General features: G+C 36.4%; 1 protein-coding gene across 7 annotated transcripts in view; it reads left to right on the top strand.

Annotated features, from left to right (window-relative positions):
- The window catches only part of LOC124605610 (actin-binding LIM protein 2), a 345,173-nt gene that overhangs the window by 299,331 nt on the left and 21,587 nt on the right, over positions 1 to 24,255 (top strand). For 4 of the 7 annotated variants that reach the window (XM_047137411.1, XM_047137408.1, XM_047137412.1 and 1 more), the window contains 3 exons: positions 5,922 to 6,019; positions 18,630 to 18,699; positions 21,623 to 21,663. In XM_047137411.1, coding sequence (XP_046993367.1) covers positions 5,922 to 6,019; positions 18,630 to 18,699; positions 21,623 to 21,663 — 209 coding nt within the window. Of the gene's footprint in view, positions 1 to 5,921; positions 6,020 to 11,964; positions 12,063 to 18,629; positions 18,700 to 21,622; positions 21,664 to 24,255 lie in introns of all 7 variants that reach the window. The other 3 variants (XM_047137409.1, XM_047137414.1, XM_047137413.1) reach the window with 3 other exon arrangements.

Raw genomic sequence — 24,255 nt, 5'->3', positions numbered from 1 at the left:
TAACAAGTGACATTGATGAGAATGGGGAAGGAGGAGACAGATGAAGTAACAGCAGAAATGTATGGAGAGAGAAAAATGGATGTGTTTGAGGAAAGCACAGAAGTAAGTTTAAGTGGAAAGTAAGAAAATTTCTCTTATAAGGTTTAAGGGGAAACATGGTGTAAAGCTGCATCAATTTAATTTAATTATCTAAATAAGAGAAGTAATATGTTGGTAATCTGTGGGTAAGTCCCAGCTATATAAAAGGACAGCAGCAACAATTAAAGTAAAATTACATGTGCATTTATAGGAACCTTTTAGTGTGAATTATTTATTACATTTAAAGTTCATTGTTGTACACAGTACTGGATCAGTTTCATGAAAATTGTCAAGTTACCTCTTGTTTTTCAAATATGCATAGCTGTCAATAACATAAGGGATTGTACTCATGCTTGTGATGTTTATTTAATATTTTGAAATGAATTGCATGGCTGTTTTAAAATAATTGATATCAAGAATCCAGAGCAATAGTTTTTGTATGGTTTTATCAAATTGAACTAATCTTGCATTCAGTTCGCCAGATGGCATGCATATCCATAGATTTCTTTAGAAAAGCACATCCTGGAGAAACGCGTCTTGGAGGTAAAGCCATTCTTTTTCTGCCATATGCGCAGTGAATTTAAACAGTGTACAGTTTCTCTTGCATGGCTGACTTTTAGGTTTACAGTTTATTTCTTTAGCTTGCTGTTTATTACTCTTGAAGCTTATTAGTAGATGTTATGTTGTTGTTCTTATTGTGAAATCTGTTTTCTACTTGAGCTAAGGTGACTACTGGCCAAACTTGTCTACCCATGGTTCAGCACTGTTTTCATTTGAAGCTTAATCAGATGTAGTTGACAAAAGTGCAGAGCAGCCTGAACAACCATGGAAAAACGTAATACTCAAATATTATATGATCAACTTTACAAATTCAGAATGAAAGATAACTAGCCCCAAAATATTAATTACAGGATAATGATGTATACACAGGCATTAACTATGGTATTATGTGGTGGTGTCTTCAGACTAATGAAAATGGAAAAAAAAGGTCAAACCACTACTAGATGAGATAAAAACATTTCTTAGAGGAATGGGACAGAGGTGTAGCACAACAGGCAAAGCAGTTAATACAGTTTGGAGAAAATACAGAAAAGGAAATTTCGGCACACACATGTATTGAGTTAAATGGCTTGTTTTACTGGAGAATATGCATACCAGCTGTTTTGTTGTAATCATCTTTATTTCATGTTGTTCTTAAATGGCATGAACTCGTCTTCAGTGAAGCTTTCAATATATTGCAAATGAAAACTTATCTGTATGTGATTTAAAACCAGTCTGAAAGACATTAGTGGCTAATAACTGATATGTACATCATGTGGTAGTAATTTTGCTATTGGAATAACAATGAAATATAAAAGTGGGAGAAAGTTATTCTCATATAAAAGCTGAAAAATGGAATAAATGGGAAAAATAGTAAAGAAACTTAAAAGGAACGCAACAGAGAAAACAAACTAGGAAATAGATTGCGTAAAGAGTGAGTTTTTTTCAGCAGGGAAATAGGGTGAACTATGAATGCATTTATGGAAGCTAGTAGACTCTTCTTGCTGCCTTACAGAAAGGCAGCAATTGTCTTTATACGTGATACTTCTAGCTAATGTGTGATTACTAAAAGTATTTTTACATTTGAGTTTTGCAATGCTTTGTGTGAGTGTGGACATATATAAGTGTATTGTTGCCTTTCCATACTTGTGGCAAATTTAAATTAATTTCAGATGTACTGGAACTTTAAAGCAATACATGATGATTCTTGTTTGAGAAACAGAATACTGTTAAATCTTACTGGGTGTCTCCTCTAAGACTCGTTAGGCACATTTTCTCTAATGTTTTGGCAGATATTTGCAATTTCATTTTTACAATGTGTAGCTGGAGTCAGCCCAAATGGATACTGCTCATCACATCTTTCATGCAATGCCCAGTCTAAATGGAAAGCACTGATTTGTTTCCTGTTGTGAACAAAATGATTTTCAAATTGCAATTTTATGCGCTCATTTGATAGAGCGGTCTTGGTTTAGTCTACTGTGATGTTCGTTTTACCGATATGTATTAACAGGGACAGTAAAAGAGGAAGAATAACTGGTACTCTAGCAGCAATTTGCATGCCCACCTGCCTCGCACTGTCTGCTACCAACATGCAGCAGTGCTACTTAGTCACTGTTGTAATAATAGTTATTCTTCCTGTTTTACTGACCCTTTTAATACCTGCTGATAAAATGAATATTGCACTAGAGTAATTTGAGACCAGTCTAGTGCATGTGCATGTAATTTCCACTTTAAATATAATTTAGTTTGTGATGGGAAACAAACTGATGCTTCCTGTTGACACTGGGTGTTGCATAAAACGTGATGAGCAGTATTTGTTTCGGCAGACTCCATTTACACATTTCAAAAATGAAATTGCAAAAATCTGCCAAAACATCAAAGAAAATGCACCTGATTACTCTTAGGAGGGACACCTGCATATTGTGGATGCATAAGCAATGGTTTTAATCTCTCCTTGCAACAGAACAATTCTCACTGATTGCTGTCATGAGTAGACACAAAATGCCTTACAATAACTCAACAATATCATTGAATCCATGCCACAAAGGCACAAAGCTTTGTTGGCCATTTGTTCTGTTCATACACTATTATGGTAAAATAGTTACATTTCACCACTACTTCCTCAGCTAAGCACTCCAGGCATAAAATTAGTCACCCCCTGGAGACACCTTACTAGTACTGTGCAACACTACCTCCAACTTCAGTAATGGCCTCAGTTCAATGAGAATCCTAGTTTTTTCACTTGTGCCATATCCAACTAACATCATTCATTGATGAATAGATCCTGCATAGATTCCAAATTGTGGGGATGTTGACTACTATATTTCACCTATTGTTCTAAACAGTTCCAGACATTTTCTGCGGGATTAAAATTGGATGATTTATGAGCCAGTCAAGTTGTCAAGAGTTGTGGTCAAACATAATTTATACATGAAGCCCTGTGAACATAGCTTTGTCATTTTGGAAGATGGTAGTGTCCACAATGTAGTCATCATGAAGATATAGAAGAAAGGGTTACACTTGGTAACTGACAATAATGAAATAAACACCCTAGTTCTTGTTCACAGTAATGCAAATGAGTGGACCTAAATCAAGATACGAAAAGCATCCCCTAAATATCACAGAACCATCTCCAGCATGAACTACACCCTCCTTGCATTGTGCATTATACACCATTGGGCCATCTGAGCACTCGAAACCATGCATCATTTGAAAAAAACCAAATTGGGACTTTTTTATACCACACTACAATCTCTAGTCAACTACTTTCAAGTTTCTACATTGTTTGGCTCATTGAAGACATTTAGGTTGAGAGCAACACCCTGTTGCAAGATACCAGTCATCAAATGTCCATAGCATGTGGTTCTCTTCTCATTGTTTGTTCAGAAAGTGGTTGAGATGGGCCTGCATTCGCTTACACCAGCAATTCCTATTTTGTTTGAAACTGGTTGTGACTGAAAAGGCATGGTACTCATCTCTGGACCCAGTCTGCTAGGTCCTTTTCATGACTATTGTTACTAAGCCAAGTAAATATTTTGAACAGTCTGTGAATGAAGTTGCCCAATTTGTTTGTGTATCCGATGCAATGAGATCATAAGTAATTCCAATGAATATGGCTCCTTTCTGCCATTCTGTCACGTCTCCATATTGACCAATCTTACTGTACTGATTGAAAAAAAAATTTGAAGGAAAATTTTTTTCTCCTTGCATGGAATAATTTGGATGAAAGGAAACTGTCTGGAACTTTATAAGTGTATAGACACAATCTGACACTTCCATTAAGAGAATTAGAATTTTACTATCACATCATCAGAAATAATGATGATAGACTAGCGAAAAGAGTTCTCAGTCATATTGGCTCAAAAAATGTTACGAATAATTGGTTGCTTGATGCTGAAAGAGATTTTCAGAAAATAGACATGACAGGTGATCTGTGCAAGATAGATGGGCATTCAGAACGTCTGTCCGAAAATAATGAATTGGCAAACAAAGGGAACTGGAGCCAGTAGAACCTGGACAGAACAATAGAGAAACTTCAGTGAGAAGGAAAGACGTACTGGGAAAAGAAGAAAGCAGATTCATCAGCTATGTAATTTGAGTCGTTCTCCTCATTTGATCGTGAGGATGAAAAAAATCAAATGATGCTGATGATGATGATGAAGTATTGATTGTAGAGATATTTGTGAATTTTGTTGCAATTGGCAGTGTCTCTTGTTGTTGTATCCCTAAAAATTAAGTTTGGCTGTTCTCCCATTGTTTGTAGCATGAAAACACTTTATCTTCAGTTGCTTTGCTGTTCTTCTTGGTTTACTTTCAAGTTGGGGAATCATAATCATAATCATAAATTTCATTTCTCTCTGAACAGAATATGGCATTTACTCTGTAAGTATTGCCAGCTGGAATTCTTACATATCTTGTTTTGTTGTTTTACTGCTTGTGTAACGTAGTTAGCTGCTTTTATGTTTACTTATTAATAAAATTTTTACTATCACTTTGAACAGAAAGTACATGCAGTGCTATCAAAAGTGTGCAAAACTTGATATTAATAATACCTAACATACCAGTAGCTGTGCATTAGAGGCAAAAAAACAGTAACTGAGTGTACAGTAGTAACTTCATTGTGTGGGGTGCATCTCCTTCTTTGTGTCTTAAAAAAGATTAAATGTAGTTCATGAAAATGCAGTTGTATTGTCTATTAATTAATTTGGATAATCATAAGAGTTCCTACATATTACACTGTCACTGTTGGTGCATGTTTTTTGATGACAGCCATTCTTTTGTGTGTCTCACTTTGATGGTTTATCCTTTGAAGAATACTACACAGTTTATGAAGCTGAAATTCTGAAAACCTTGAAAAAATATATTTACTTCTTTCATGTATTTTTTTCGTTGCTCTCTTCCTCTGTCTTTCCCTTCCCACCTTCAATACACCACCTACCCCACTAAAGTCCTTTCAAATATAGGATGGGAGAGAGTTTTGTGAAGAGGGCAAAGTACACATATAGTAGTCTCCCTTTCTACCTCATGCAGAGGCATTCACTACAGCATAGAATAAATGCCAGGTTACTGTAATTTTCATGGTAGCCTTCGGAAACATTTCTAACAGTGTGTAGAGTTAGTTAAAGTCAGTATATCTCTCCAGATCCGTCACAATATAACAATATTGTTTAACAATTTAAATCTGTGTTAGTTCATATGTCTTTTACTTTTATTATTGTACAATGCTGGTACCACAAATTCATTTGCAAATATTAGATTAGTTCTCAAGTGAAGTTTATACATTCCTTCTGCCATATACAGAGTTAACATTAGTCTGTGAATGTTACATTGCCTTTTCAGGTGATACGTATGCAATTGAGGAACAAAATAGCAGAATGTATTCAGTTTATCATCACTTTATTCCCTCCTACAATTGTTCTATCTCTAATTTTCCTGTGAGTGGCAGCATTGGCAGAGATGATGTTATCTGTGATATTGAGTAGCAACTTTGAAGAGTCTGAGATCACATGTTTCTTTAGGTTTCTTTTGGTTTTCATTTATCATGCTATTAACAAAAGATGTGACTTTGTTTCTCTGTGTGGGGTATGTTCTTTTTAGCACACATGTAAAAATCGTAGTTCTGCATGTCTTTCAGTACTCTGTTGAACAAATAGCACTTTTTCAACTTTTTGTGTGTAATGTGTATTAATAAAGACATAGGAACAGACTTAAAATTGTTTTCTCTTGAGCACGTGTGCTGTCATTTTGCATGGTTTAGTTGTGCTTGCTGTTGATGTTCGGCCATTCTCTTTCTTGCTGTATAGTGGTGTCAGCTCTGCGTCCTGTGCCCAAGCCTGGCTATGGACTGAAGTCATCAACTCTCCCAGCTGCTGGACGGAATGGGGGCCCCGCTGGCTATGCTGTGAGTACTCTCTCCTTTCCATCTTCTCCATTTGTGATTCTCTTCACAGCTTTAGGTGCACAGGTGAAGGTATTCTGGTGTGTACTTTTGTTGGAAGGAATGATGGTTGTTTTTTCCCTTACCTAGAAGGGTGGACAAATTGTTTCTATAAAACCTGAAACTCTGACAGCACTCCAGTCACCTATAATGCCGGTCGAGGGGAACAGGGATAAAATCACGTGATTTATTTCACTGGCTTCCAAGCTACCTGAGATTGAAAATGACAACAAGTTAGAAGATACTATGTACTACCCAGATTAGCAGTCCTTAAATTAGATGTATGCTGGTTGAAGTGGCAGGTTCCTCAATGACTATTTGTGATTATTATGAAGGTACTCTGACGCAATGGATTCCAAAACATTTTGCTTCTGTTACTGTTAGCTGGAAAAGGCAGTAGAGTAATCTAAAGCCCCATGTTCACAAGACCAAGTTGCAGCTTTGCAGATGCTGCAATTTTATTTCAGCAGACAACCTTGTAGATAGGGCAACCACAGCTATGAGTAGTAATCTTGGATATTAATAAACCACTTCAGCTGTATCTAGTCCTTTATTACTGGATCACTACTGGTTTCATGCCACTAAAAGCCACATCTTCAGGTAAACAAAATGTAGAACAATAAATCCAAAAGGAAACCGTGAGGTATACACTGGTATGGTACATTATTTTAAGATTTTTAAAAACTGTTAAAAGCTGAAGTGAATTATTAATCCATAAAATGGTTTTACTTCTGGTAGAGGATTCCATTCATTGTTGACATAAATTGGCTCACCATAGGTGACTGCTAGTTTGCTCATAGGGTAGACTAGTTCCACAGGGAGATTAACCCTATGGCAAGATTTTGGGATTGGGAATGGCACAGAAATGGACTAGGATGCTGTGAAGGTTGCATGGGCAACAAAACATCACTTTAGGACAGTTGGGGAGGCTCTTGTGTAGGATGTCTCTCATTTCAGATCATGACTAGAGATAATCAAAGCCCTGACAAAAGATGTGGTTCAGTTATATGAATGTGTGGTATCTGTTCTTTCAGACATGTCCAAAGGAACAGACATTCATACAATTGATTCACCTTGATGGGCAATAATACTACAGCCTTAGATTTGACCTCCAGTGGGAATCTAAAATTAGGAAGCATGGAGGTCGTAGACAGGGACTTCAGATAGGTGATGCTTGGTGTGAATGTGAGTCAGCCAGGGAGCATACTGATATAGTTCACACATTTGCGATAAACAGTGTGTCAGGTCATGCAGTGGTTAACACAACTACCTAGTAAGCATGGCACCCTGGGTTCGAGTCCCGGTCTGGCATGCATTTTTATTCATTGCTACTGACTCCTTACTGAGTTTTCTTCCTAAGAACACCAACATTTCATCAGAAGAAAGCACACTCATATCCAGATCAAAACAGAACTTCACCTAATGACTGTACCTGTGCAGACAAAGGTTCCACCATTGTTGTTATGAATTGCAGTGACTGCTTGTCAGAAAGCCTCTGCCAATTGTCTGACTGCTTCACCTATAAACTATGCCAGAATGAACCCATCCCAGAAGTCCATCATAACCTCCAGTCCCTTCCCAGAAACTCTCCTCTGAATCCAATTCCCTCCCCGCCCTAATGATACCCTGCATAGCCATCTCCTGCATGCTCCCCAAAATCCACAAACCCAACAATCCTGGATGTCCCATTGTAGCTGGTTATTGTGTCTCCACTGAATTTTGACTCTCATTGACCAACACCTCCAACCAATTAACCAAAGTCTAACCTCCCATATCAAAAATACAAAGCACTACCTGCACAGATTTTCCATAATCCCCATCCCTTCACCTGCTGGGTCACTAATGGTTACTGTTGATGCCACTGTCCTATACACTGACATCCTTGGTCTGATTCAGGTTCATTGAAGATATCTTCATGGATCTAGAGTCAGGGCCAAGACACCCTATCATTCTGTCGCAACTTCAACACCTTCTCTCCCATTTGCTTCATTGTATCTTCATCAACCCAGCATGCCATCTTCCTGGACATTGACCACCTCCTCTTTGATGGTTCCATTTGTGTGCTCTGTCCACACTAAACCCACCAGCTACCAACAGTATGTACAACTTGACAGTTGCCATCCCTTCCACAACCGAAAGTCCCTCCCTATAGGCTGGCTACCCAGTAACATGGTGTATCTGCAATGACAAGAACTCCCTTGCCCAGTATCCAGTAGGTCTCACAAACACCTTCAGAGACTGGCAGTATCCCCCAGATGTAGTCCACAAACAGATTTCCCATGCCATACCCCCACACACCCTCAGTCCTATAACAACCTTCACGAACCAGCTACAAAGGTGTGCTCCTTTTCACCCAATATGACACTGGACTGGAACAACTGAACCAGATCGCTCATCAGGGCTTTGATTATATGTCATTGTGCCCTGAAATAAGGGACATCACTACCCAAGACCCTTTCCAATGCTTCTAAAGTGGTGTCCTTCCATCCACCCACTTCCACAACATCCTAGTCCAGTCTTACAACTCTCCCAATTCCAACCTCTTGCCACATGGATCATACACATGAGGAAGACCCAGTTGCAAGACCTACCCAATCCACCCACCGAGCACTTCATATTCTGGTCCTGTCACAGTCTTATTCAACCCCATCAGAGAGCATGCCACCTCTGAAAGCAGCCATGTCATATACTACCTCTGTTGCAATAATTGCACAGCTTTTTATAGTAGTATGATTACCAACCAGAAGTCCACCATTGCTCCTCTCCATTCTCACCCACCCCTCACAGCCTCCTGACGCTGATCCAGGTGCCTTATCTTGCCACCTTCTAGTCCCAGCTATCCCTCACCCTTCCCTGCCTCTCTACAGATTGCTGTGTTCCTCCAATGCAACAGTTGCAGTCTGGCCAGAGTGGCCAGAGATAGCCAGCAGATGTGTGTTAGGTGTGCCTGCTTGGAAGGCTGTGGCCAAAAGCTCAGTGTGGAAGAGTCTTCTCGTTCTGCCTGTCTGTGATTCTGTGTGTCATCTTTACAGTGAGTAGCAATTTATCCTTTTCATAATGTAGCTGGTATTTCACCTGGACTTTCCATCATGTAATTCTTACACTTTCATTGCTACCAGAGGAAGAAATTGATAAAACTGTAGATTAAAATGTTGGTGCTGTTAAGACCTTATTTGGCTCTTAATTTTGCAACATGACTTATTAGACCTACTACAGTTCTGCTATTGTTCTGAAGAACATGGAAGATAAATGTAAATTTTTGGAGACTGCTGGCTCTGACAGACATTACTATAAATGCAGAATTTCAACAGCATCAGTGATACCCATTGCAGGCTGCAGGTGGGAGTATTTTATGGGAGAGAGTGAAAAAATGGAACTGTGGTGTATATGTAAAGTGTGGGAGGCAATAGCTCTGTAGTATCCAAAAGAGATCTAAAATTGATTTCAATCCTCCTCATCCTCCTCCTCCTCCTCCTCCTCCTCCTCCGTTCTCCATTATCTAAGATTCGTCCCTTTATCTTCCTCATTACTCTTCTTTCAAATATTAATAGTTTTAACCATACTTGTTGCATAGTGAGCTTATTATGGTCACTTTCTATTCTTCTGGCAATGTCTCCTTGTTCCATATAAGCTGGATCAGTTCATGTATTTCTAAGTGCAAGTTCTCCCCTCCCTCTTTGATTAATTCTCCTGTTATGGTGTCTTCCCATGGAACCTTGTTGTTTTTGAGTTTTTCGATTGCAGTCTTCACACCTTCTTCAGTGTCTTCCCATTCTTCATCATCTTTCCTTTCTACAGTTCTTTCCTTGCCATTTATCAAGTTGCTGTTGCATATATCGTGAAACAGGTTGGGCTGTGAAATTCATGCTTGCTATTCTTGATGCATTGGAAAAATTGTCTGCTTCAACTTCTTTTAATAAACTGGTTATCATATTATCTACTCTGTTCTCAGGATTCAGTTTATCTCCCTTCTGATGTGTTGTGGAACAGAGTGATCTAAAAACAGAGCAATTGCAGAGTACTGTTGTTAAATAAAGGTGGAATAAAATGTACTTAAATGAGCAAAGAAGCCTGATCGTATGCAGTTGTGGTGACGAAACCATTATTGGTCATGTCAGGCAGTAGTTTACCTAGCAAAGGAAGTTGGAGATGGTAGTACAAATGTGATTTAACAGGCTCTGTTTTTGTATAGAAGAGAGCTAATGACTTACATTGAGCAGCTTAGTTCTTTCCACATACTGCCTCCCCCCCTCTCCCCCCTGCCTCACCCCCCACCCCCTCTCTCACTTCCAACTTTCGTTCAACATTTTAGTAAATTCTGTATAATAATGAATGAAAGTATCACTAATATCTACTTATGGTTTGTTTACCTCAGTAGTAAATTATAATAGCAGTGAAGAACAACTGAATCATTGCCTGCTATAAAACATAGAAAGAGTCTTACTCACTGATTGACAACTACTTTTCACTATTCTATCAATTTGTACTTGCAGTATATCTAATACTGCCATTTCATTATTAGTTTATGGGTTCAGAAGTACATCAGAAACAGTATTTTGTCACTGTTGCTGCAATGTGTTGTTGAACAGTATAAATGTGATAAATTTATTTTATTTTTTGAACACCTAATCTCAAATTTAAGTAGTCATTTATGATTTTTACAGCTAATATTTTAAATTTGCATTTGGTAAACAGACAATCAAGTAGTCATCGTTGTGTCACTCAAAAAAAGATTGCAAATTCCTAAAGTTGATGCTACTGAGGTCATCACTCTGAAATATTAAGTGGATATTGTAAACAGTTATGCATCATTACATTATTACTGAAGAAAACAGCCCATACTAATGACTTTGACTATTTTCAAAGCCAAACAGTGAAAAATCTGGTGTGAAATAACAATAACAATATGAATTAGGATAGGTTGCTACTCAGCACATACTGAAAGCACTGAGTGGCAGACATGCACATTCAAAAACGGATTGCCAGATAATGTCCAGCTATTGGTAAAAGTCCTCCATCAACTGAAAACACACACACACACACACACACACACACACACACACACACACACACACCACGAGAGATAGAGAGAGACTGAAATATCTTTCAGTATAGCTACACCGAGTTTCTCTTTTGAAATTTTTATGCTTTCAAAATGCCATCATAATTATCTCTGCCACTGTTGCAGATTGGGGGTGGGGGGAGCAAAGGCATAAAACATCAGTCTGCCCCTAACCAAAGTGTGCAAGTCAGGATAAAGTCAGGGATTGCACTGTTGCCAGTTCCAAGGGACAGTTACTATAGAGCATACGTGTGCTTTGTGTTTGATGCAAACGAGTATCCCACAAATTACATCTCTTGCTTGCTTGTGTAGAATTTGTCACTTACCACCAGCATGAGCCATGGCAGTTCACAACAAATGAGATAAAAATTCATTAAATAACTGGTGCCCAGGACAAGCCTGAACTTGACCACCATTATTCGTGACTGCAACTATACTTTCAGCAGCCTAATACAGAGCGGGAGGAGGCCTAAAGAGGCAGCAGAACAAACATTTTGTGTTAGAAGATATAGTTTTCTGAGCCAAAATCACTCAGAATTTATTCATTGAAATATATGCATGTAGCATATGAACATTCTGTAGGCATGGATCCCGTAAAGTTTAAATTTTTGAAGTTTTAGGTGTAGAGTCTCCACTCTTTCCATGTTGATGAAAATATGCTCACAGTTTCGTAAAATGAAAATTGATATTTCTAATTAGATTATTTCCAACAAAAATACACATTTTGATACCAAAGCCTGCTCACTGAACTGGTGACAGCGGCAGCAGTAGCAGCTTTGTCGGCATCAAAAGTAATGAATATTTGTTGGTGCATTTGTGAAAGTGTCCAGTGTTTGTGTGGTTGTAGTTGTAAGTGCCCTGCGCCACGTGCCGAAGCCTGGCTACGGTCTTGCACCTCGGTCTCACACCTTCAGCAGCACAGGTGGCAGTGCGTCCAACATTGGAGTAAGTTAAACAGCTGTTATCTTAAGAGATCTGCTTCTTTTTAGCCTTGTACAGTATCTCTAGTTAAAACATTTTGCCTCTGGAGCAGTGTATAATTATTAATTCATTCTCAGTCTGTGTACATTATGTGGAAAATTTCAGTATTATCGTAGTTTGATTTCACTAAAGGTTCTCCAGACTTTCTCATGTAAATCTAGAGATTTCAGGAGTGAGTTTAACAGGTGAAAAGAGCTACAATATGAATTTGCATGTGTAGTTTACCTATGTTAATGTAAGTTCATTCTCTTGCTTTTTGCTGTGTAAGTTTGTTCAGAGACGACGTAATAGTTGGCCTGTTTAAGACATCGGAATAATTTGCAACTTTTGATCATAACATCTGTGGCTTTTTTGATGTATGAAAGTTTATGTTATCATAACGTGCCATAGATGTTTTCTGGTGTCCAGCTAGTTTGATAATTCCATCCATCATAATACAAATTGAACACACAAAAACATAGTGTGGATCAAACATTCTGAGGAACACTGTCAAAAGTCACATAATATATCATAATCATGGTTGACTGTAAACCAATACATTCATGCCAAATGAATGTCTTTTTACACTACATCACATATTCTCAGTTATAATGACAGTATATTAGGACGCTCGGCTAAAATGACACAGGTTTCTATTCCAGATTGTTTATGCTGTTACTAAATCAGCTTTCCTGTGTGTGTAGGTGTTTCTTTTTTTTATTACCATTAATATGATGTTCTGTCATTGTCAATATCCATACACAGAATATTACTTGTGGGAATGTTGCCCAGTCCCATCATAACTGAGACTTCTAGAAGAACATTTGTTTGTGTCGATGTGTTCATCTCTCCATTAGGTTTCACATGCAAAGAATACTTGTTAGCTGCTTGCACATCAACCCTGTGTTTTGTGAACATGCTTTACCTGATGACAGTCCTTGTGACAGCTTTATGTTCTTCCTGACAAATCTTATAGGTATGATTCCTGTAGAGAGTATTTGTAATGAGTGAAATAATGTTGGCAGATTCTGTTAGTCAGAAAGCTTATGTTGCATGAATTCATAATGAAACTAAAAAAAGTGGTACATCCAAGTATCAGGTTGCAAAAAAAGCACCAGTAGGAAGCTTTTAACGAGAAAAAAAAATACAGTTTCAAATATAACATTCAAATTTTCTAAGAGTCCATCAGAATACAGATGGGGAAAAGGATAATGATAAGACATGTTTGCAGGTATTGAAAACCAGTTTCTCCAAATGGGGAGAAGGAGTTATAGAATACACAGGAAATGATTAGTTCCTTCAATAAATGTAACACATCAACAGAAGTCAGTAGACAGGGTAGAGCATACTTAGTTTTTTGTGTACATATAGATGAGAATCTTAATTGGAAAATTCATATTTTGGATCTTCTAAAGCGACTAGGTTCAGCAACTTTTGCAAACTGAATAATTGCCAATTTTGAGGATATAGAAATTAGTAAGCTAACATACTTTGCATACTTTCACTCTCTGATGTCATACGGAATAATATTTTGGGATAACTCAACACTTAGACAAAAAATATTCACTGCTCAAAAGAAATTGGTTAGAATAACGTGTGGGGTTCATAGTCACACATCTTGTAGGCATCTTTTTAAAAGATTGGGAATTCTTACAACAGCTTCACAGTACATTTACTCACTAATGAAATTTGTTCTCAACAACATGAGCCAGTTTAAAAACAACAGTAACATTCATGATTATTATACCAGAAAAAATAAAGACTTAAACTATCCTTACTCTACCTATCTTTGGCACAGAAAGGAGTAAAATATGCTGCTATAAAAATTTTTGACAAATTACCAGATGAAATAAAATGTCTGACAGGCAGCAGTAATAGCATCAAAAATAAATTGAAATTGTGTATTTCCTTGACAACTCCTTCTATACTGTAGATGAATCCTTGAATAGGAATAAATAAATATTTGCATATCTTGTGCACTTGACACATTCCACATCATAACGGCTACTACACTGTGCGATTAATCAATGGAACACACAACCAACTAACTTACTAAGGAGATGTAAGTAGTGGAGAAGCATTAGGAAGAGAGGTAAACTTGGAGAGAGAAAATATATGCCCACAAACCAGTTCTTGAGTTGTAAGGAGAACTTCAAATAGGCAGAGTTGTGGGGGCAAGGGACTTAGGAAGTCTACAAATTTTCTTTGTTTTCAGTAACTTTGTATTTACTATTTCATTTTTTGTTCCTCATCTGCATCCCAGTGAAGTAGTACTAGAAATTTTTTTGCATTCAACAGTATTTTTGAACTTTTTTTACGTATCATCCCTGTTCCATTTTCCTGTTTTAGCAGATACGAAATATTTCCATTTCAAAATCGATGCTATATCTCAGGAAGTGTTATGTCAGTTGTTGTAATAAATGAAGGAACACCACCTGGATGACAATTTTGTTTATTATAGAATACTGGTTTCAATCTGCTTTGCAGATCATCTTATGATCTAACCTGGAAAAGGAAAAAGAGGTGACAATATATGAATTACAAAAGTTTAATACAAACAGTACTATCAAAGATAACCCAACTAACATCAAAACCTCATTAACATTCTACTTAACCCATACCTGGTGCCACAAGGTGCAGTGTGTCAACAATAGTACAAATGACATAAAACGAACATAAGAATATAAAGGATGCAGTGGGGAAAATTTTTTATGGTCAGTCACATGACATGTGCATAAGTCATTGGCCAGTACATTGATACAGCTTAAAGAAGATTATTACATTATAAAATAAAAAAATTAAAAAATCATGTTAAAAGTATATTTTGGTATTTGTGGTGTGTTACGAACTAAAAGATAAAACATAAATGTAAATTGTACATAATGTTTTTTGTTCTTCTTCGTATAGTTTGTAGGACAGTGCAGAACACACACACACACACACACACACACACACACACACACACACACACACACACACACACATAATTTTCATTTTTGAGTCCTCAATCTGTTGAAATACAAATAAACAAAACTACTGAGGACTCTTACTGTAAGAGAAAAATGGGAAAAAGGGATTTGGTTACAAAAACAATAATAGCTTGCAGCAAACAGTATTACTACATGTTGACATTATATTAACATATGATAATAGTGTGAGGAAATTGTGGCAGGGCCATCTACCATACCGGGTTGAGTGACAAATGATCCATTAGCATGTTTATGCATCTCACGGGCTTGAATGTGCACCAGACACCTTTGCTCTATGGCCAGCTAACATGATAAACATAACCACATTAGTAGAATGAGGGATACCATCAAATATTGTACATTTATTACAAAATGTTTAAACAAGAACGAAAAATGTGCAGTGTACAGTTTACTGTAATCGTTTCCTACATTTGTATTTAATCTTTTATTTTGTAACTTATCATACACATTGAAATGTATTAAGTTTACATTTTTTAATTTTGTAAGTTATTGTTATTACACTGTATCATTGTACTAGCCATTGATCTGCCCACAAGTCACATGATTATAAAAAAAAAAAATTTCAGTACATCCGTTGTCAGTTTTGTGTCATTCGTAACATGACAAATGCATCTTGTGGCGTCAGTATGATGGGTTTCTGATGTTTTGATGTTCCCTCTGGTGGAACTGTCTGTAATGTTAGACTTTTGTGATTTTTATTTCGTAGTTTTATTTTTTCCTATTCCATTTTAGACCTGAAGAAGATTTTTAAGGCAGATAAAAACTGATGCATGGTAATAACAGAAATTGTGATCCAGAGTGTGTTTTTAATTTATCTGTCTGTGTCATATTTTGAGTGGTATATTCACTAGTGTTGAGTTTGACTTTCATCTCTTACCTCCTTGGACATATTCTACTCTCTGTTTACTCAATTTATTCCAATTTTCCAGGCATTCAAGAAATTTTTATGTTTACACAAGAGCTAATCTTGACATAAGCAAATACTGCTGCATCTACTACTCATTGTCCACTCTGTTGGATCGATTAAACATACGTAAATATCTTCAGCCACAGACTCACTTAAAGCCATTTTTCAGAACTGATGCATTTCACTAAATGTATGGAAATACAGATAATTGTAAAATAGTCAGTACACATTTGTTATATGATCTTGCAACAATGTTGGTCACTGTTGGCTAATATTAAGGAAATAACAGAAGTTTTGACATTTGGATTTGGAAGCCAACCACAACTTTAATTCAAAGAACTGTCACTCAAAACTTAAAATTCTTGTACTATTCAGTGGATTTAAATTGTGTACACATTAAGTTATTCATTCTTGATATTCCCAATGCATCAGTTCTTCAAGAATGAATAATTATAACTTAAGCTGTTATTGCTCATAGGTTAAAGTCTTTTTGTTGCTTGTGGGTTGAATAACTCATTCTTTGCCTCATCAGTCAGTCATTTCCTCATCTTGCTTATGAAGCAAAATTTGTGATCCTAAATTGCCAACGTGTCAGACACCTTAGGTAACAATCATTTTATGTCTTAGAATTGTAACAACTTTGTAGACCAATACCTTTGTAAACAGTTGTTAATTGCTATTATTTGTCTGAAAGATCCTTGCACTTTAGATTTAGCAGGTTATGCTGAAAACTCTCCCTTATTGACTGCCTCTTTCTCCTGTATTTTCATCAGTGATCACTGTTATCAGTATTAATCCCATGAAGTACTATCGATAGTTTAAAATCACTAACTGATTAACTCACAATATTTTCCTTTCATAATTGATACTATTGTCAACATTCAATCTTTTTTTCTGTTCTGCTTCTACAGAAATAATACAGTTTGGCCCAAGACTATTCAAGGAGCAGAGAAAGAATAACATAGCCTATGCCACTTGGAGGGTTGTGAGAGGGGGATGTTTACTTATTTCTTGCTTAGTACAGACACCCAACGGATGCACTCACCTTGTACTAATTAGCAGCTACAGTATGAGTAAGGCGGAGAAGTATCAAGGACCTGCGAAAGCGGATTATATTGACATTCAGGTTTAAACACACTTGTTACATTATATACTTCTCAGCTGACTTGCAGAAGCTTGCTGTGGACTATGTAAGTGTGACTTCAACATCGCTTGTACGGATAATGTTGACTGCAACCAACTTTCATGTGTAAAAATTTATAATCAGATTGAAAAGTAAGTGAAGGTGTCCTCAGATTTACACAGATGCTTTGGTAATGGCAGTAAGGATACAAAAACCGTTGCCAGTGAGCTAGCAGTAGTTTTGGATACTGTCAAACATAATATCAGCATACTGAAACATGAATTGTGGAAATAAATTATCAAAGAAGTTTTGCATGATTCTAATTTGGCTAAGATGATGACATGTGGTCATATTTGGCTAAGATGATGACATGTGGTCATACTGAGGCAGAAGCAATTGTGAAAAAGGTTTTGGCTTCAAGAGGTGTTCAGAACTCAATTGAAATTTTGGGAAATCCATCTAAAATAAGCAGGTTTTTCTCTATTGCAACCAATGCATCCAACTACAAAAACAGAAAGATGTTCTCTTTAGTTGTAAAGTGTTTTGATCCTGAAAAGATAAGAAGAAACAGGCGTGTTGGCTTGTTGCATAGGCTGATGAGAAAGCTATTGATGTTCTCTCTCTGATCAAGTCTTCACACAATTTTCATAATTTAGGCGTAAAGAACCTCATGGCATACTGTGTAGATAATGCAAGTGTGAACTACAGGAAGCATAATTCTGTGTTTAAACTGCTTCAAGAAGACAACAGGCAATTGGTGAAACTAAATGTTGAAATCACATATTGCACAAAGCAACAAAACTTGCATGTGATGTGTTAGATGTAGGTACTGAAATGTCCATCTTGAAATATATGAACCTTTCGGTATCACCTATTCCAAGTAAATATGAAGTAGTTGTGCAGTTGAAATTTATTTCAATTAAATCTCCCTTAAACCTCCTTCCACATCATGGTTAGGTGTTGGTCATACCCCTTAAAATTGTGATCAAATTTTGGTCACCCAATAATACATGGACATGGACCACACACAATTTTCCTTATATGTGACCTTTTGAGTACCATGTGTTATAATTATTTTTGTTTATTTGTGTTGTAGATTAATTCTGTGTCTAATAAGTAACTTTCATCATAAAATGGTGGACACCCCCACCCTTCTTTCTTTCCCAGTTCGGTAAACCCTGCAGATTTTCCTTCATTTAGTGTGTCTTCTAGTCCCACATTCGTCATTTCATTATCTGGATTAAGCTCATTAGCCTTAGGATACGTCTTTATCCCCCCAGGCCTTCCCCCTTCACCTACCCCACACATATTTTTTATTGTTTATTTTTCTATAATTTTGTGTGCTTTTATTAGTGAATTCAGTAGAAGTAGAACATCTGTTAACTTTTGGCAAGACTGTAGAAAAAAGTTCACCATTTTATGGGTTAACAGTTGCATTTTTTTATGTAATTTATGTTAATTTTGTGTGAAAGGAGAGCAGCGCCTAAATTGCAACAATAATGTTAATTGATAGAATGTGTCTTTCTTTGCAGGGTGATTTTTCTTTTAGTGGGCTTGGTGAAAAAACACACAGCACAGAATTTAGTAGTGGAAAATCTGATAGTAAGTACCTCCAGCTAAAATAATTGGCCATTATTATGTTGGTTTTTTTTTTTTTCCTTGTGGTATTTGTCACGGTGATATTAGAGATTTTTCATTATCAATCACACAGATAATGATGGTGTAATTTTACCTATTAGATAATGAATTTGAAGCTCATCTTTGTTGGAGACAGATATAACATAACATGGTGTGCAAATGCATGAATTTGAAAACATTTTAATTTTAACTAATACAATAAAAGACCACAGCCATTTATTTATTTCTATTCAATCCAGTTTGTGCCTCATGAGAACAACTGCACTATTTCTGTGATGGTGTTTTGTGATACTCAAGAATTATTATTATTTTTTTTTTTTTTTGGGGGGGGGGGAGATAATGGAGTTTTTTATGTCTGCCAGTGCCTGTTGTGGTTAAATAATAATAATAATCTGCATAATATAGGTGAGTAGTTGTCTATGAAAATCTTGTTCATTATCAGTATCAGAACTGTCTACAAGGAAGGAAGTGGGGAAAAATGAAGTTAACACCAATTGCAGTAATAATTAATTTTTAAGCATAACTGGCTTTGACACTAAAGTTATTTTGATGATACTGTTGTTTCATATTCTGTTGGGATATAATCATAAGGCATAACTGCTTTCTAGTAGTATTAGCCCATTATTTCATCTGCTCATACAATGCCCTTTTGAAACCTTTACTATGCTTGAAGTAGTGTAGGTAAACTAATCTGCTGTAATAATTATTTTAAATAACTATTGTACACACTTCTAATTGACTGTAAATACCCACCTGTTTTCTGAGAGTTTATTTTAATGATCAAAGTATAAAATTGCTGCTAGTGACAGTTGCTATACTATTTCCTCTCCCATATCTTTAAATAATAAGCCTTTCAAGGATTACTTACCTCCATACTGGCAAGGTCTACAGTAAAATTTTTTCAGTGATAAACTACACTGGTTGGCAATGAAATTATTTTTAAACTTAAAAGGTTTTCTGCTGTATTTTTTGATTCTGATTTAAAGTTAAGTTCTTAAAATGTTCAACTACATTAAATGTTTATACAAATTGAAGGGATGCAACATTTAGCCATTCAGTCAATTATAATAATGCCAATATTGTTCTTTGATATTTTGCAATGTAACCTACTAGAAAAATTCGTTTTAGTTTATAGTCTACAATACAGCTACCTCTGTGAGACAGCTGTGCAAAAGTAGACAGTCACTGGACTGTCAGGCCAAGTATAACACCCAAAGCAATAGGGGGAAAACATACTGTTTGGTTCTTTGGTAGATATAAAAAAAATTAAGAAACTCCTGCCTCCACTTTAAATAAATTGTGAAATTATCAAACAGTTTATTAAAGCACTACCAAAAGATGATGAAACATTAAAGTTGTTGCAAGATGACTTCAGAGGAGATCTGAAGCAAGACAAAAAGGAGGGGTTTTCATCAGCTCTGACATTCAGAAAATAACAAAAAACAAAATATTTGAAAATAAAATGAAAGGCATTGAAAGATCAGCTTTGATTTTCTTGAAAGAAGTTTTCAACAAGTTCCTCAGCATCTACAAAGACCCCGATTATGAGAATACAGTAAGAAAAATAATGGATAACTTCAAAGTATTTGGTGCCTTGGTGAGCTTGAAGCTGCACTGCCTGGACTTTCAATGCAGAAAATGTAAGTGCTGTGAGAGAGGAACCGAGAGAAAGGTTTCACCAAGTGAATAAAGAAATGGAGCTGCGGTATCAGGGTCAATGGGATGTCAGCATGGTAACTGATTATCCTGTATGCTGCACAGGAAGTGTCCTCAGGTAGTGCACCAAAGAAAAACTTCTAAACATCATGTTGAGGGGGAAAAGAAGAGACATTAATATTTATGCAATTGGATTAGTAGTGAGGGACACAGTACTTCAATATAATGTTAAGCATTACTTAGTTTAGCATGCATTTTTCTTTTCGTGTGTGAGTGCGTGTGCGCGTGCGTGTTTGGGGAGGGGGGGGGGCGCACATGCGAACATATTTAAAATGAATTTTTCTGTATCTTCAACATTACTTTGTGAAAAAGGCTTATGTTTAAGGGACAATACTCTTGGTATTCCTGAAGTTAGGTTATAAAGAAAAATATGGATCACCTATAATAGTTTTAAAAAAATATGCAAACTATAAATTCGTAGACTTGTGCTACTGACATTGTAAGTGGTCCATAGGATTTGCTGAAAGTGAGTCAGAAAGGTTGCCCACATCTGTGTGTTAAGCTGTGTGTCAGTTATTTATTGTATAAGTTATATTATTGATGAGGAGACTTAACAATCATATAAAATACAGATTAGAGTAAATTCACTTAATGTAAACAATTTTCTTTTTATTTATGTATTTTAATCTTACAACAAATTGGTCATGATTGTAGTAATTTCTAAATGCTGTGCACTGTTGCTTGAAAGGACTATAATAAGATTGCATGTGGGTTACTTGCATAAGGTTTCAGATTAGTCCCTTTCATTCAAGGCACACCATGGAGAATATATATTTCACATTATTTGAGTATTTATCTTCAATAGTGTAAAGACCTTGACATACAAGAACATCAGTTATGGAGTGTTCTGTGTCCTAACTTTCTGAGATTGCTTAAATCAAATTTATATGGATTGGTGATAAATGGAGAATTTAGGAAAGTTATTGTAGAGTAAGCCCTCTCTTTGTTCTCCTTAGTCTGAGTTGCAAATGGGTACACATCAGTAGCTATTTGTGATCATAATTTTGGAGCCTGAGGAAAGTAAATATTTACAGTACAAAGATTTTTGTAATTTTGACTTAGTAGTAGACTTGCATCTGTAGCTTCTTGTAATAGATTTGAGGTAACATATGTAAAGTGCATTGCAATAGTAATGGCTGTTGGTTTGACAATTTGCATTTTCTCCTCCCAGTTTCAGCAGGCTCCATTTCTGAGGTGGACAGGCGGGCATTGGTATGTATCATCAGATATGTTGTTGTGGGTCTGTGTATCATTGGTGGCATGGCAAAAGAACTTGTAGTGTAGTGGCTGAGCTCTTGTGTTCTTACCTATGTCCCAAACTTCTGTTTATTTCTGTTTGCCTTTAATGTAAATTTTCTGTGGATTTCTGGTTGGACTTGACCTCTCGCTTCTTCCAGAAGACACCAAATGCATTTTCTTCTAATGTGTGTTACCTGTAATGGGCAAGCCTGTGCATGTAGTGTAGCATTCCTGCAGATTTGATTAAAATTTCTGTATTTTAAGCTGTGTTTCATCAGTTCCTACTATTTAGCACATAAAATGATATCTTCCAGTGATTAAAAGTAGATTAACCGAAGAGAATAATTTTAAATATAAATTGTTGGTATTCAGGAGGTATCCTTTCTTTCAGGAGTGCTAGTTCTGCAAGGTTCGCAGGAGAGCTTCTGTAAAGTTTGGAAGGTAGGAGACGAGGTACTGGCAGAAGTAAAGCTGTGAGTACCGGGCGTGAGTCGTGCTTCGGTAGCTCAGTTGGTAGAGCACTTGCCCGCAAAAGGCAAAGGTCCCGAGTTAGAGTCTCGGTCGGGCACATAGTTTTAATCTCCCAGGAAGTTTCATTCAGGAGGTAGTTTGACACAGCTAATTGGTCTCCAAAAGATCAGTCCACTAGAACCAAAGAGTGCACTGATTCACTGATTTTAGTGGATTTTAAAAGAAAAAGAATTTGGATTGTGTTTTGAAAGAGAGAACTTTATAAAAAATTTATGATGGTTAAACTGTGAAGTATATTTGTACACTACTCAAATAGCAGTTCAAATTTTTATATCAAGAGACTGTGCACTGTTGTTTCTATGTATCTCACAAGATCTTTGAACCAATGAAACCCAGCTCATGGGGTGTAAGCAAAGGGAAAAACTGTAAATTCAGAAGATCAGATTTGAACAAAGGAGAGAGTAAAAAAAAAAAAAAAAAAAAAAAGGAAGATTGCAGTGTGAACGAAGACGAATGAGAAGTAACTAATGTGCTTGAATTTTTAGTGTCGCAGTTTCATATGTTGTTCACAGCATGTGTTGTGTTTGGTCATAATTGGGGTTCTAAATACCTTGTTCTTTCCCATGTTGCTTGTTTTCTGTGTCTGCAACTGTTGGGTCTTAAAGCTCAAAGCTCATTTTTTATTTCTAATTGCATGACTCAGTTTAGACCTGGTAGGCTTAGTTTGATCTTTGTATGTGAACAATATTAAAGCAGTATATTAAAATAATAAATTATTAAATTGCCTGATTTTTTTTTTTTTCCAAAATTATTGTCCCCAGGGAAAATTGCATAATTTGTGATGATTAGTACAGTTGCTCTTCTTCTCACCCCCCCCCCCCCCCCCCCCCTCCAATGCATTCTAATTTTCGTTTTTGGCATGTTCAAAATTCTCTGAAATTCAAGTAAATTTTCCAAATTTATCTGTAGATCGTATGATAATAATGTGAACTGGGATGTACAAAAACCATCTTTATTTTTATTTTGTGTTCTTGTGCACGAGTTAATGTTTATTTGTATCTACAAAGTTCTTCCTTCAAAATTGTGCATACTTTTCTATACTGCCTGTTTTGATCATGGAGTGAATAGATCTGTGAGAGTGCTTGTTTTAACTTCTTATTTGTAACTACGATTATTGTAATGTATTTACCTTCTTCAATGACAAGCTGTTGAAATACCCGCTGTTTCCCTATATACAGCAGGAAAATGACCAGAAATTGAACACTTCCTTTGTGTAAAAATATGTGTAGAATTAGTTACTATCCTGTGAAATTTCACCTGGTGTATAACATTCTTTCCTCTTCGTTTTTTAGCATCAATGTCACCCATGTAAGAATGGTAAGCAATGGTTGAAGGAAATCAGTGACACTTGCTGTAACCATTGCTTCACTCTGTGATTAAAGCAGAATTTAGTTGTTCAAAAACAATGGAAAGTCTAGGTTGAAATAGCACTGTGCAAAGGATAGAGTGCTACTCACCTTGCAGAGAAGGCATTGAGTAGCAGACAGGCACAATGAAAAAGCACAGGGAGGAAAGTACATGCTATTGCTGACTTTAGAAAATTGAGACTTAACACCGTAATGCAGGCTTAACCCAGCAGAAAACAACGTTGAAAGTGTGAAAACATGTAATCGCAGTAAGTGTACAGCACCACTGCTCAGGCACAACAAGACACAGGGACTTCATCTTAAAAAGATTCCGATCAATATTCAAATAAATCAGTTTTCTTAAGTTTTCGAGTCGGCAATGGCATATGCTTTCCTGGTTGACCAGTATGTGTGCCATGAGAAGTTGTTACAGTAGATATTTTTTCGTTGTGAAGATGGTCCTTGATCAAAACCAGTAGTGAATAAATGTATTGTAAGACAGTGCAGTGTGTAGCATGCATTTCTCTATGTATATTAAGGCTGTTGACAGTTTTACCAGTTTTTATGCCTGTCTGCAACTTTTTTAAAAAAATATAGCGTTTCGGTCTTTCACAGAATTAGTTACCAGTGTTTCTATTGGAACACTGTAGTGATTATTTCCAAATCCCATACTAGATGTTTCTATCTG

This window comes from Schistocerca americana, chromosome 3 (assembly GCF_021461395.2).
Source record: "Schistocerca americana isolate TAMUIC-IGC-003095 chromosome 3, iqSchAmer2.1, whole genome shotgun sequence".
Taxonomy (NCBI): Eukaryota; Metazoa; Arthropoda; class Insecta; order Orthoptera; family Acrididae; genus Schistocerca; species Schistocerca americana.
This window is presented reverse-complemented; position numbering and strand designations above follow the sequence as displayed.